The 14,852-nt window shown below is 39.4% G+C and overlaps 1 protein-coding gene across 10 annotated transcripts in view; it reads right to left on the bottom strand.

Annotated features, from left to right (window-relative positions):
* Positions 1 to 14,852, bottom strand: part of dip2a (disco-interacting protein 2 homolog A) — an 86,901-nt gene that overhangs the window by 14,767 nt on the left and 57,282 nt on the right. For 4 of the 10 annotated variants that reach the window (XM_008403925.2, XM_008403913.2, XM_008403915.2 and 1 more), the window contains exons 6-15: positions 13,846 to 14,109; positions 11,044 to 11,181; positions 9,372 to 9,413; positions 6,190 to 6,309; positions 3,568 to 3,765; positions 3,356 to 3,447; positions 2,492 to 2,602; positions 911 to 1,034; positions 712 to 821; positions 396 to 498 (exon numbers count right to left, since the gene is read on the bottom strand). In XM_008403925.2, coding sequence (XP_008402147.1) covers positions 396 to 498; positions 712 to 821; positions 911 to 1,034; positions 2,492 to 2,602; positions 3,356 to 3,447; positions 3,568 to 3,765; positions 6,190 to 6,309; positions 9,372 to 9,413; positions 11,044 to 11,181; positions 13,846 to 14,109 — 1,302 coding nt within the window. Of the gene's footprint in view, positions 1 to 395; positions 499 to 711; positions 822 to 910; positions 1,035 to 2,491; positions 2,603 to 3,355; positions 3,448 to 3,567; positions 3,766 to 6,189; positions 6,310 to 9,371; positions 9,414 to 9,586; positions 9,665 to 11,043; positions 11,182 to 13,845; positions 14,110 to 14,852 lie in introns of those variants that run through there. The other 6 variants (XM_008403917.2, XM_008403919.2, XM_008403921.2 and 3 more) reach the window with 4 other exon arrangements.

The raw sequence follows: 14,852 nt of genomic DNA, 5'->3' as shown, positions 1-14,852 counted from the left end.
AAGTGCTTTATGTTCTTGTTCTTTTCAAGCAGACCTGATGCAGGTCTGACAGACTGAAACACAACCAGCTGAAAGCAGCATAAATCAAACCGTAATTACACCACAGAGGGTATGTGAGCTGCTGAATGCGAAAGGAGGAGTTTTATGCTACCAAATATATAATGAAATATGTATTCAGTGAAGATAATCTGTTATACCTGACCTGCTGTGTCTTTAAGGAAAAGTAGAGCAGTCAGAGCCAATTTATTTTTCAAGATATTTACCTTCAACATAATCAGAATTACTTAAGCTGGTTGTAGGTTTACTTGTCTCTCCTCCTAAAATATCCATGTCACAGTAATGAATAAATGATAAAGGACCAATAACTCATAGTAAGTAAGCAGAGTCCTCCCCACCTTCTGTGTAGCCGCAGGCCTGTGTGAGGGCCTGACAGTGAGCCAGCATGGCTGAATGGGACACGGTTATTCCCATGGTGCTTCCCTCTTTGCTTGTTTTATACTGAATTGAGAAAGCAAATGAAAAACAAATGGATAGAAATCTGCTGAAATTTAAAAAGCATGGCTCCTTAACAATTTTAACTAGTAAAAAAAATTTTATATTTTCAAATATTAGCAAAAAATAAGTAAACAACATACTAATTTTGTAATCTGAGRCAGAAAACATATTTTTTAATAATGCAATTATTGCATTATGTTGTTAAACTACACTTACTTCTATATAAGCAATGTCATTGCTGGCTTCCCGTACTGGCGGGTGCCAGTCTTTCGGAGGCTTCACAACATGCTTCCCATCTGTCACGAACCAAAGCAGCCGTGGCCAGCCTGCAGAGACGGAGACACGGAAATCCTTTCCAGCAAAATGAAACTAACGCGGCAAAGCAAGTAGAAACAAAAACAAACCAAAGTCGCACCTTTGAAAGTGACAACCTCCCCTGTTTGTGCTTTGGGCAGGCCTTTCTGACAAGCATCAGTGGTCAGTGCCAGCGTGACCCCGCAGCTGCCCAACAGAAAGCCAATCTGCTGACTGCCTGCATCCTGGGAGAGCAAAGTGAGAGTTGGTTTCTAACAGGGAAGCTTCGGCTATCCTAACAGTAAAATATTAAGACAGTCAACGCAGCCCAAATTTTAACAAGACAAAGCACATTTTAACAATCTGATGCATTTTAATGGGACACACAGAATAAAAATTGGAAAATGTAACAAAAATAAACAAATGCAAATAATAAAAACAAAAAGTGGTGTGCAGTAATCATGAGCCCCCTTTACAGTATTGCCATTAACTGTTTGTAATTTGATATTAGTATAAATGCAGCTATTTATGAAGGTCCCAGATTGTTTAAGAGAACATTAGGAAGCGACCAGCATTGTAAAATCCAAAAAACACATTCATTCAGAAAGCTACTTTCACTGAGCTTTGATTTTGCAAAGAAGAATGAGAAAAAGTTTTGCAAGTTAGCAGAGAAAACCGCAGAAGACCTGCAGTTTTAATTGTAAAGCATCATACTGCTACATCTGGAGTATTGACTCAGGCTGGCTGAGTACAAATGCAACACACTCTTGTCCTTCCCCTATATGCACTCCTTTGTGTTGGTCCATCAAACAAWCACCCAACAACACATTCAAATTTGTGGCAAAAAAAAAAAAGGTTCAAAGATTATGAATACTCTTACACAACATTGCATGTTGTAATTAGAATACTGAATGTTCCTGAATGTAGGGAAGGAAGAAAACTGAGTGACAACTAACTGCTATAAAAAAAAAAAAAAAAAGCTAAGCCCCTGATCTAACACACTCATATTAGATCTGCAAATTATCTTAGAGCAAGAGTCATGCTGGGAAAACTACACAGCTCAGAGGAGGTAAAGAAGTGGGAGACCAAGGGAGAGAAGGAAAATAGAAGAAAAGAAAGACAGTGCAGAGATAATAATCACAAAGAGAGAAATGACTGAGGGAAACAAAGAGAGGAGGAAGAGTGATTGGTGTTGTCAAAATGAGCCAATGAGATTTTGGCTCCTGAGAACAGTTGGCCTGTGATCTAATATTTTGACTATAATTACTCTTCTTTTCACCCCACACACCTTTTATTGATTACAGCACAGTGTGTGCCAACAGCATGCTCATAAAGGCAATCAAGAACATCAATTACTATTCACCCAGCGTAGCTAATGTGGATGAATTTAGCAAGGTATGTGCTGATGAGTGCGCTGAAGTGGCATCGAATTATGGCGATCTGTAAGCAAACATGTCAGACGCTGCGCTGCTGCTGCTGCTGCTATGGTGAGATAATGACACATAACTACAAACTACACGCTCTTTAGCCGTATTTAATAGCCAAATAAAACAGAAATGATTCCGGTTAAATACGGTAACTGCAGGGCAGTGCACATCTGGGCTTATTCATGTCCAGCAGGGGTCAGTGCTGATTTGTAAATACTGACAGAAAGTATGAAAAACACAAACTCAAGAGGTTTCATTTGTATTTTTTGCTTTACCTTTCTGGTCAGCGGGACTTCAATAGGCACAGGTACCAGCTCTGCCAGGAGGCAGCCGTAGAAGGCCACCATGAACATCACGGGGTCATTGTTGGGGAAAACGAGCGCAACCTGATGGAGAGGCAAACAAGATGTTGAAAACATGGAAAGGTTAGGGCTTGAGCAGACAACTGATCATCAGTACCACGGTGCCTTTCAAATGTTTTCACAGTGTACAAGATTTGTCACATTACGGTCACGAATCTCAATTTATTTACTGGAAATTTGTTAGACAGACCAGCACTAATGCAGCACTTTTTAAATTTGTATTTTAAAAAAAAAACATGTATAACTTTTTTTCCCCATTAAACATTCATGAACTAATTTGTCTTGGTCAATCACCTGCTCAGGTTTGTGGCTGTCATATAAAATGTGAGAAAGTTAAAGGGGTGTGAATACTTTTGCAAGGCACCGTAAAGCACTGACTGTAGCATCTGTATCAGTTTATGAAAATGACTTGTTTTCTCTCCCTGAGAAATAACTAACATCATAAAGCCATGATAAATATTAGGTTTTAGTTGGCAGTTGATGTGCTTAGTTAAACACAAAGATTGGAAATAGAAGAAGCACCAAACCAAAGTTTATGTGAGGTTTGGCATCTATTCATGCATAAACCCCAGAAATGCTATCTTTCCAGCAGTACACTCATTTTGGAGTTTTATAGATTCTGAAATGTTTAAACGATTCTCTGGCTGCAAAGATTACCCATGGCATTTTGAGCATTTCATGCTCATCAAATACATTAGCTATTTCAAGTAGACGTGATTGGATAAATAGCTTTGCATCTTTTCAGAAACGAGCACACAGCTGGATCTCATGACTTACTCTGTCTCCAGGCATGAGCAAAGGCTCATTTCTACTGCTCAGCTTGTTTAGCAAAGTGTAGGCCAGTTTCTGACTGCGGGTCCAAAGTTTACCTGCACACATTGATGCACACCATCAAATACACGCAAAGCATAATTTCATAAAGAAGAGCTGGTACAGTTTTATATTCTTTACTCCACTGCCGGGCTTGTTCTCCACAGGTTTATGCCTACCGTAGGCGAGTGTGTAGACGGGCTTGCCGGCGTTGTCGAGTGCTGTCAGACAGGGGTTCTTTGGATGAGTGGTGCCCCACCTTTGCAGGGCTGCTGGCAGAGAAGGAGGCCAGTTGGTGACCACCCCGAGAGGCTCTCCCTCCAGGGGGCTCATCTGCTGGCCCTCTGGCCTGGGCTGGTTGGGATCGGGCTGCTGGACTAAAAACAGAGGAAAGAGCATCTTTCTGAGAGGGTGGATCAGTGGGTATTCTGAGTATCAGAGCAGAACTAGGCCCTGAGCTGATTTCAAATCTAACAACCATGTTAGGAGAAAGTGACACAGAAACAGATGGGATTAAACGACAATGTGTGAGAGAAATGGAGGAAGAGAAGTTTTCACAACCATTTATTTATTTAGTTATTTTTTTAACCTTTCAAAGGTTTTAACTGCTTGGGGTGAAAGAATAGTACCAGTTAAATTCAATCTTACTGGCAAGTCAGAGCTTTTAAGCAGAGCTCGCAGGTGAAGATTCTTGCCAAATAAAACAATTTTGTTTGGATTAAAATGTGTTCAGTCTGCTGCTGTTTTACCTCTGTGTGTTTTTTCTGCTCACAGTGAGCGGATCACCACAGCTTCTGTGCCAGAACCAGCCAGCCCTTACAAATACCTGCTGATGAGTTGCTGCTCCAGACAGATTTTCATCTAGACAATGTTTATTCAAGGTGGCAGAGGACCACCCAAAGCACCATGCCAGGAATGTAGGAAATAGATGGACTGGGCTGGTCGTCCGTTTTCGCTCATTCTAGACTAATAAATCCTTCATGCCGAGTGATCTCAACTGCAAATAAAGTCAAAAAACTGAAAGTGCTCAATTTTGAGATTCTTAAGGCATGACTACTTCAGAAAACATTTCCAGTAATCTGGGTACTTTTCCCGAATCTTCCTTAAACCTGTAACCTGTCATCTTATAAAACAGATTTATAAGACAAAAATTTACCCCAGAATCTACAATTGTGAGCAGTAGTACTTTTGTTGCTACCCTGAACCTTCCAAATGTAGTTTTGTGAAGGAAAGAAAGCCAAACTTGTCAAATTGCTTGATTATTCTATGCATTATATTTCAGTAATTCCAGTTTTTTTAAACTGATCTACAGTTCATATTTTTAAAGATCATATAGCCAAATAAAAACATACAAACATTGTAAGTGAGCATAAATGAGTCACAATTAGCCTTCTCCCTTGTTTTATCAAAGAATACACATTTTAACAAAAGGAGACTTTTTAATACAGCCAGTAAAGCAGAAGGCCACTACCACATTTGGTCTGAAATGGCACTGTCTGGAAATCTCTAATGATAACCAGAGGAGTAATTCTTTCCTTGACAGGAACATGTCGAATGGATCCATGCTCGCTTATTGGCAACACAGAAAAAGAATGACGTTAGCACAAAAGATAATCTCTGGAGGAAATGTAAAAAAGCTCTGTGGAAGTAAACAGGTGGAACAGATGGATTCCTCCTCAGCCAACAAAAACAATAAAAAAAACAAAAAACAACTGAAATCTTGGATTTAAGGGGAGGAACAATGCAAACTTGAGGGAGGGTGACACAAGATGGTTCATGCCACAGCTATTTATCTTGAGCGGGGTGTAAACAGCCTGTCCACCAAGAGGAGCTCTTTGTGAGCACAAGGTTTCTAAAACCATATGCTTTCTTTGACAGCAGTTTTTACCTTTTGTGTTCTTATTAAAAACTTAATATCTGCTGATGTCCAGAGGGCGCTAAATTAATACCCTCTTCTCTAAAGACGATCCTCTTTCTGTTTCTTGCCACGATAGCTTCAGCTGCAAAAGCTACTTTTCTGTGAAGAAGAGTGTGTAGTATGACTACAAAATATTAGTTATTTAGATGACAGTTTTTAAGAGTAATGTGCTTATGCATCGCTGTTTAGATCAGAGTAGAAATGCTCGTCAGAACCAGAATTTGTATATTTGAATGCTACCTGGATTTTAGTGCTAAGAGGTTACAATTTTTGGAACAAATTGTCACTAGCCTCTGTGCTGAATTGCAGTTTAACTGGGATTACAACAGAATGCTTTTAAATCAGGCCATAGGGTGCTGGTTTGTTAGCTCTCCAAGCTACTGCTCTAAGCCAAAATGTGTCTTTAGATCTTCACTCCATGAGCTTTGATTTACTCCCACCACATTCATGTCCATTGTGGACATTGTTTTATGTACCAATGTTCCAATTTGTTAACAAACACAATATTATCACTCTTTCATGACTTTGGCTGCATTTTCAGATGATCTGTACTACGTTATTTTTAAAGTAGTTATGCATTTTATGTATTTCTCCAAGCAGTAATTATAGGAGAAACAAGCTTCTAAGAGTAATTGGCTTTGAATGGTAGTGGGAATGAATACAACAAACAGTCCAGGAGATTAAGTGTTCCTAAAATATATGAAGGATATACTTTCAGGGAAGCATAATGGGGGAAAAAAATCCTTAAATAAGGTAACTGTTTGGACTAGAGATGGAAAACTTGACGAAGAATTATAGGTCAAGAATCAAATTAATAGGCTGGAAATGATAGTTTCTCAAGATTTGGTTAGTAGCGAAAACAATTACTTTTAGGTCATCTTACCATCTAAAAGCTCCTCGAAGTCGTCAACAAAGAATTCACGTAATGGTGGACGCTTTGGTCTCTTTAATGTATTGAGCAGCTGCTGGATTTTGTTGGAGACACGACTGTTGACAGGAACACCTATAAAATGAGTTTGAAGGGAGTGAGAGGTAAGAAGCGAGGGTAGACGCAAACAAGGCAAAGCAGAAATGTGACGGGAAACGAGCATGAAATACAAAAACAAGGAGGGATGTTGCAGTGGTGGGATGTGTAGATGCGCAGATTGATGAAGCAATGAGAAGAGCATAGATGGGGGGGAAAGGTCAGCCTGGTGGTATGGTGCAATTTAGAGGACAATGAGCTGTCACACTGCAGCATGACAACAAAACAAGAGGAACCGACACCTGGAGGTCAAACATTCAGCCAGGAATCTCTAAAAATACGAGTAAACCTCACAGAAAAATAAATGTAAAAACAGCGCACCACCTCCTGCTGCCTAGCAACAAAGATGTCCTCTCTGTGGCATGCAAATTATAAAATGTCTATAAAGGTGTCCTTATCACACACACAGAAACAGATCACAATCAGTAGATCACTAGCTTGAATGTGCATAAATAAATACATGTGTATGCTTTTCATACAGTATACATGACCACACTTTAAAATCAGATGTAAGAGCAGACAAAGCACAGAGACAACAGACTGAATACAAATGAGGACTGATGTCCTGTTAGATTTTCTTCAAGTACTGCTTGGTCTCAGACTAGATTTATCAGACAATACATTCACCATTTAATTTCACCCTTAAATTATGAAAAGGGGGGGCTTTGCTAGACATTCCAGACAGCCAAGGGAGCTGAAAGCCACAGCTGTACACAGCGTTCTGCATTTATCTTATAATAAAAGCCCAGAGTAAGACAGATGCTGCCTCCTTATGTGGGCACAGATGTACTGGGAGTTAACGTGTGGGGGTCAGCAGCCCCTGATCGGCCAATTAGGAAGTCCCGATGCTCACGGGACATAAATCCCACCAATTAATGAGCCCTGATCACTAATATCAAAGCCAAACAGGACCAATCTATTAAAGCACTATAATTAATCTGTATATGACTTTGGTGATTTATGCCTCAAAGACTGGTTTTGGCTTAAAGTAAAGAAAAACGTGACATCTTTCAACAGAAACTTTTTATTGCAAAAACTAACAAACCCAATGTATAATAAAGATACATTTAAGGAATAACAACTGTGTTATGCTATATTTCAATTACTGCTAACAAACCCAAATACACCAACATGTGTTACTTCCATCTGTCAGAAATATTTCAAGGTCCTGACCGTGTCTGCGGGTCTGAGCCACAAGACTGTTCCAACCACTTCTGACACGAAAATGGCTCATAAATACATAGTTTCATTTTCCCCATATTTGTTGGTGCAGATAGGTTTTCTAGTTTTCACAGTATATTCAAACAGAAGATGTCTGATTTGTGTAGGTGCATTTGATGCGTAGACTATTTTCATGGATTATAGTTATACTAAAACCGCAGTGCCCCCAGGTTGTAATTAAAATGCAGCGTTGTTCCAATTTGGAAATGTTTATTATGGTTTCAATCGAAACTAAGGTCATAAATTAATAAAATAATTGAATATTTCGCAGCTGTTTTTAGTATTTTCTACTAGAAAGCTGAACACATATAAAAAACAAATCCGTCCTTGAAACATTTGGAATAAAGAGGGAAGGAAAATAAGACCAAAACGGATATGGATTTGTTGGCATACCAAACAGGCAAGAGGCACTTTCTTAGTTGTTTCAGGCCAATCCATCTGTTTAGCATTTATTGCTAAAAAAGATCAAGCTTGTGGTGTGCCCAATTTGTCCTGCCAGTCAGAGCTCTGATCTCTGAATGACGTCACACCCAAGTTAAGCCTGTTCTAGTTGCAAGTCAGAAAAGCACAAAGATATACTATTTGTTTTGGTGCTAAGCATATTCAGCAATATAAGCCGATTGTGGCATAACAATGTACAGTGTTTCTCTCAGTAGTATGTGAAGTATCTGAAGAGTGCTACGCACCACTGGTTTAAATAGACAAACTGTCACAAGTGCTAATGAAACAGTTTGTACCTACAATTTCCACTACATTATTAAATCCACAACACCCACATTGGATCCAGAGCCAGAGAAAGACTCAGAGACTTTCTTAATCAGCATTTTAACTTCTAGAAGCTTTTCTTATGACTGACAACAGAAAAATCCAATTTCTGAGCATAAAGATGATGCACCATTAATCTCATATGTCTAAAACAAATGCTTCCAGTAGAATTAAGAAAGCTCCACGTGTTTACATTTGGCATGGTAGGATAAAAAAAAGGTTTCCCTCCCAAACAACCATTTGACATGCAGGCAGCACCTGGAGGAGACTTGGTGATCCAAAGAGGATGTTCTTTGCTGCCTTTCTGTGAAGATCAGCTGCAAAGATTTTATTTACCTCCCTTGTCTTGCCCTTGCCATCCTGCTCACTGTGTGTAGTAGAAACATAAATATGTGTCCTGATCCAATAGAAACTGGTCAGATGTCATATTTAAACCAAAGAACCACTGAAACGCTACTGATAAGTAAGACGTTCCTAGAAAGTCAACTTAAAAGTTAAAGTATAATTGAAAAAAAAATGCTTGGTTACCAATAAATGTGCTGCATATAATCTTTTTTTTTATTTCATTTCCCCACTGAATACATTTTCAGTTTCAAATTGTTCAAATTGTTCAAATGAATGAGTTTTAAAATGGAAGCAGTGACTGACAGCCGCCATCGCTGAAGCATCTGCAGAGCTACAGGCTAACCGGCTGGTGTCACACATTGCGGTGAGAAACATAGACTGACGGCTCTGAGCTTTATCACTTTGAGTGAAGAAACCAGAATGCCAATATGTTAAATATTCACAAGGCCTGATGACCAGTTACATCTGTTTACACTGCCTTCTTCTGCAGAAATCAGCTGGGTTAGACGAGGCTAAAAACACAGTCAAGCAAGCACACTGTATTCCACACTTCAGCTTTTCAAATGCTTTTACAAAGCAAAGCGGCAACCTAACAGCAGAGGCAAACGCAGAACCACAAAAACACACACACACACACACGCACAAATACACAAGCAGCTTAGTGCTCAAACACCAGCCTGCCACAGAACTGGAGGAACAATTATAAATACCATCGATTAAAGTCAGGGATCCGTCACCTCCCCACTCACAGCCTGGAGGAGAGACATATCAACGTGTCAGTGAAACAATCCTACCAAGCTTCCGTAGCTTGAATGTGTGAGAAATCTACTGGCTGCTTCGCAGAGGTCAGACTGTGATATCAAACAACAGAAGGAGAAAACAAGGCAATGAATACATCTTATAAATGCACTCATTGAACAGCTACCTTCACTGCAGAGCATCGGGTGGGTGAAGTGATGTTTAGTATTTGTTAGGAGATAGTCTGCATCGGTACAGTGAGGCTCTGCTGACACTGTGCTGTGGTTTTTAGGTTGTCATGTTATTAAAATGCTGATGAATAACTAACAGAAAGAAGAAAGGAATGACAGGAGGATGATGGGTCCATTTTCACTAGTTGACAGGGTTGACATTTTCTAAAGAAAACATTGTTTTACTTTAATTCTCCTCGCTTCTTTTTAAGACGGATACAGTTTGTTACATATTATTGATATGAATCCTAAAAACACTGGAACAGCCTTATGCACATTGCTTGCTAATAAACACAGATGTTTTATCCCTTACACAGACAGACACCATCCTCTGTTTGTAACAGTTATACCTTTAAGTGTTTTGAGAAAGTGTTAATAATCCTTGAGTGTTTTAACACTTTGTCAAATTACAAACACAACACTAGTGCATTTCAATGAGACCTCATTTGATAGACCATCACAAATTAGTGAAGAATTGCAAAGTGGAGGGGAAAAAATCATAGTTTTCAAGAATTTTAATCCTAAATCCACTTGGGAATATGTGGCAAAACGTGAAACTTCATTTGAACAGACGTTCTCTGTCCAATCTGACTGCAAAGAAGAATGAGCAAAAATTCAGTCTCTAGATTAGCAAAGTTGGACGATACAGACTTACCATGAATATTTTGTAGTCGTAACTGCAGAAAAAAGTGACTCTATAAAACAATGACTGAGGAGGGCTGAATGCATGCCACACTTTTCAGTTTTTGAATCCCAAAAGTATGAATATGATCAGAAAATCAGTATTCTTTACTTCTTTTCAATTCACAATTATACTCTACTGTGTGTTGGTCTATCACATAAAACAATACTGAATGCACTATATAGCACTTTAAGAACAGGTATAAACTGCACCAAAGTGCTGTACAGAAAATAATAATAAAATAAGTTGATGAAAAAAAAATGTGACCAAATGTAGAAAACCTAAAAGTGTATGAATATGTGGAAAGTACTGTTTATTTAATCAGCACATCAAAAGATGCACATTAACAGTGATTAGTACAAACAACCCTAACACGAATAATTAGCTGCTCTTTTATCACATTATAATTTTCTATTTAAAGCACTGACTCAGTTTCGATTGACAAAGATTTTGCTCAAAATCCCTTAATTGTCTGTTTAAAAAGAAATAATTTCCTTCTGCTGATAATCATAATTATCTCTCCTTATTAGTAACAATATTTGCAGATAAAATTGCTGTGACTTTCCCAGAGGGGTTGGAGAGACTGTTACCATGACACAGTGAGAGGGTCAGCTAGCGGGGTCAGTTGTGCCTGTCAGAAAAGCCGACGGATGGAGGGCTGGACAGAGGGACAGACAGCAGGGAAGGAAATGCTCTGTGTGTGTGTGTGAGGCTGAGGAGGAGGAAACTCACCATCTGCGGTCTCCATCATGCTGGCATGGTGGTTGTAGCTGCGGGAAACGCCTCGGACCGAGCCCGCCTGGTGCCGCTCCAGGTGAATCGAGGAGCGCTCGGACAACCCCGTCACATCGGGGGGTGCTGAGTGGTTATCTGCGATGAGTGGGGTGTCTGGGGTTAAAAGGTCAGCCTGTACTTTGGGTTGTCATCATGAAACACTCTGGCCTAACACATTTGTGTTTTGACAGAACCTAGAGGCTGTAATGATGATTCGTTTTAAGATGCGACTCCTCAGAAGATCAGGAGAGGATTGAAGGATTGTTTAGCTGAACGTTAGGCTGATCAGAAAACAAAGAACATGAACATTCAGTGTTCAAATGACTCTTTTTAACATATTAAAATTTAACATACGCTCAACAAAGGACATCCACTTTTTAAACAAACTCTTTGTCTTGGTGATTTGTGATGCACCGAGCTGTCATGCAGAGATTGAAATAGGCCAATTTTTCCTTCATCAAATCTTGAAAAATCTTTTTTATGCATCAATTAAAGGCATCAAAACATAAAACTGCTTCTTTTTTGAGCTGCAAACAGATCAACAGCATGTTTTGTGATGTGTTTGTATTAAAATGAAATAAGGGTTTGGGACAATTAGTTTAGTTCTAACACAAACTTCACATTTGATTTGATTTTATTTATTTTATTAACAATTCCCTGCCAAGTATAAATAGTGGGAAAAAATACCTAAAATCACATGTCTGTGGACATTATTACAGCCTTAACTTCTTGCTAGTTAAGAAATTTAAAAAAGTTTTGCAAGTTGGTTAACATCAACACACTTTTACTTTGATATATGAACCCAATATTATCTATTTAAAATGATTAATACAACTAATTGCTACCGTTTCTAGATAATGTTAATAATTAGTAGAGACTAGGCAATTTAAATATACCGTTTGTAATCTGGTTCCAAGTCCCTGTGTAAGTGCTACATCTAATCTATAAAACTCTTTCCCCCCCCCACATATGCACAGCAGTCCTGAAACATCTTAGAGATGATCCAGAGGGGTGGCATGTGGGAATACACGTGGCTGTGGGATTGGCTCCAGGCCTCTTGTTGGTATTTTCCACCAGACCGCAGAGAAAAATGTGTGGAAGATGAGGAGGGAAGAGACAACGTCCAAACATAGCAGCAAGTCTTTAGAACTATTTACTGCAGCAAAAGTGCATGCTGAAAAGTCACAGCTTAATGCTTTTATCTGCTGACCTATATTTCCAATTAGAAAAATAGTTATGAGCCTAGTATTTTGATTAAAATGAAGCATGTTTCCAAAGTGTGGAATTAGACTCTTGTTCTGTCTCTTCTACATATTTCTGGCTCAGTGAGGGGTCTCCAGAAGAAAATCTCCAGCTGTTAAATGTACGTGTGGCCAACCACGGCACAAAATCACATAACTTGTGGTCTTGTCAGGAAAAATTGTTTAAAAATCTAGTTAAATTAGGTCAAAATAAAATGGCTTGACAAAAAAAAACAAAAATGAAGGATTTGAGGTTGAACTGAGGTATTAAACATATTTTTTTTGTTTTTCCAAGTGTTGTGGTGTAATAAAATAAAAATGAAAATAAATTGATGGTGTGTCTCAATGGTTATGAGTCCAAAACAACTGCATCATCAGCATTTCTCTTGCGAGATGTGCCTTAAAACCCACAAATCCTGTTACTTGTGCATTTCCATCCAACACAACCTTCAGCTGCTGCCTTCCTATGATGGTATATCAGCAGTAAGTGTCTCGTGGAAAGATGAGTGATACACACACTGAGTATTTAAGGGGGGAGAAGGAGCACACTAACATTTGAAATGTATTTACAGCTTCAAACAGCAGCAGTCACTCTGGCTACTTTATGACGACAGCAACCTTGAGCAGGAGAAGACTGCTCTATCGTGATAGAATATGGCCGAGCACAGAGTCACACCAGCAAACACACAGACGAGGTCAGAAGAAACCAGATCGCGATGAAACACTGAGAGCGATAAATATAGTGAATGTCATTAAACAGCTCTGTTATGGCAGCCAGAGCAGATTTGGATTTGGCTGTGATACGACAGAGAGCTTCTTCACATGACTAACAGTTAGACAGTGGTCACTAATTTGAAAGATGTGATTTAAGCCCATCACTGACTCCCTTTGTCACACAGTAACTCAACATGAAGATTTTTACCTTTCTCGTGTTTTTAAAAAAAGTGCTGACTAACCCAACAAACTTCAGTTAAAAGGACCAAACGGGGACAGGAAAAGGTCCAATTGTGTATTCCTTGCTTTGCAAACATATGAATATTCCTTCCTATATTCAGGTTGCAACCACAAACTTCAGTGTGTTTTATTTGGATTTTTGGAAGCAGGCAAGTCTCACAACTTTCTGACCCACATACTGAACATGTGTGTGGCGAAAACACTGATTTTATGGTGAATCACAGTGGTAGCAACATCCCAGCAGGACAACAAACATAAAACTCCACCCAGATTTAAAGTAGGATGAGTTTGTGGCCTAGTTGAAATCCAGACCAAAATCTAACTGAAATTCTTGAAGATGGATTATCACAATCTCAATCTAACCTGACTGAACTCAAGATGTTTTGCAAAGAAGAATGGGCAGAAATGTTTGGTCTCCGTTGTGTAAACATTGCTTCATGTTGGCATAAATACCAGTAAAACACACTGAAATTTGAATGTGTTATGGTTCAACCAATACTTTGCAAATCATCGTATGTGTGTGTCGCTGCATCTGCGGAAATATACACTGAGATATGAGACTGACCCAGCTGGGTGTGTGCCATGAGGTCTGCTAGCGCGGTCGCAGTGGCGTTGGCGTTGAGGGCAGCGTGAGCGGCGCTGTTGGTGACAGATCTGCCTCCTGGGTGGGATGAGGTGGATGAGGCTGAGGAGGAGGTGGACGAGCCCTGGATGACCCGGTTGAACCAGTGCTCGACTGCTGGGTGGCTGTGACCCTGATAGGGCGTGGATGTGGCTAGGCGTCCCTGCCGTCGCAGTGAGCCCTCATCTTCTGACGCTGAGGAGGTGTCTGCGTTGAAGAGGTCAAAACAGAGCCGAGTCAGAAGAGCAGGAAGGAAAAATGAGAGAAAAAAACCACACCATCCATGCAGTCACGAGTGGAAAATGGAGGAAGATGAAATGGGGTGCCAACTGGCTTTTTGCAGGAATCTGATGATTTTCAGTTAAAAGTTTATAAAAAATACAAAAATATTTGATTTATTGGGTCTCTGTGTAGTGCAGAGGGTAGAGGTCACAGTAGGTAAAGGTCACTGATTTAGAAAAAAAATAATTTAAGAATAATCTTTTTCCTGTTTGAGAGCAATACCAGGTCCTGGTAACAATCTTTGGTGTGAAAGTTGTCACTGAGTAAAGACAGCTCATGTTCGATATCAGGAAGGTGTTTCACATAAAACCTTGTTTCCACTGAGCGGTGTGGAACAGATCAGTGCGGTTCATGACGCCATTTTGTTTGTTTTAAAAGGAGCTCATACAACCGACACTTGCCGCACCATTCCTGGTCCTCCCTTCAGATGAACTAACACAACTTCCTTTACTTCCTTATTGAAAAAAACTGGAAGAACAGTCCAATACTATTTTGCTATAGAATACATTTATGAACAAAATACATGAGGGCATACAAGTTCAGCTTTAAAAAAACATAAGTTGAGTTAAATCAAAGCCAGTTTTCTGTGTTTGAAAAACAGAAGGGCTTCTTTTCACTGATGTTCTGCCGACATGAGTTCAAGAAGAGGACTAAGTAATATATATATA

The sequence above is a fragment of the Poecilia reticulata genome, linkage group LG2 (assembly GCF_000633615.1).
Source record: "Poecilia reticulata strain Guanapo linkage group LG2, Guppy_female_1.0+MT, whole genome shotgun sequence".
Lineage (NCBI taxonomy): Eukaryota > Metazoa > Chordata > Actinopteri > Cyprinodontiformes > Poeciliidae > Poecilia > Poecilia reticulata.
The sequence above is the reverse complement of the archived record's forward strand: the minus strand, read 5'-3'. Positions and strand labels throughout refer to the sequence as shown.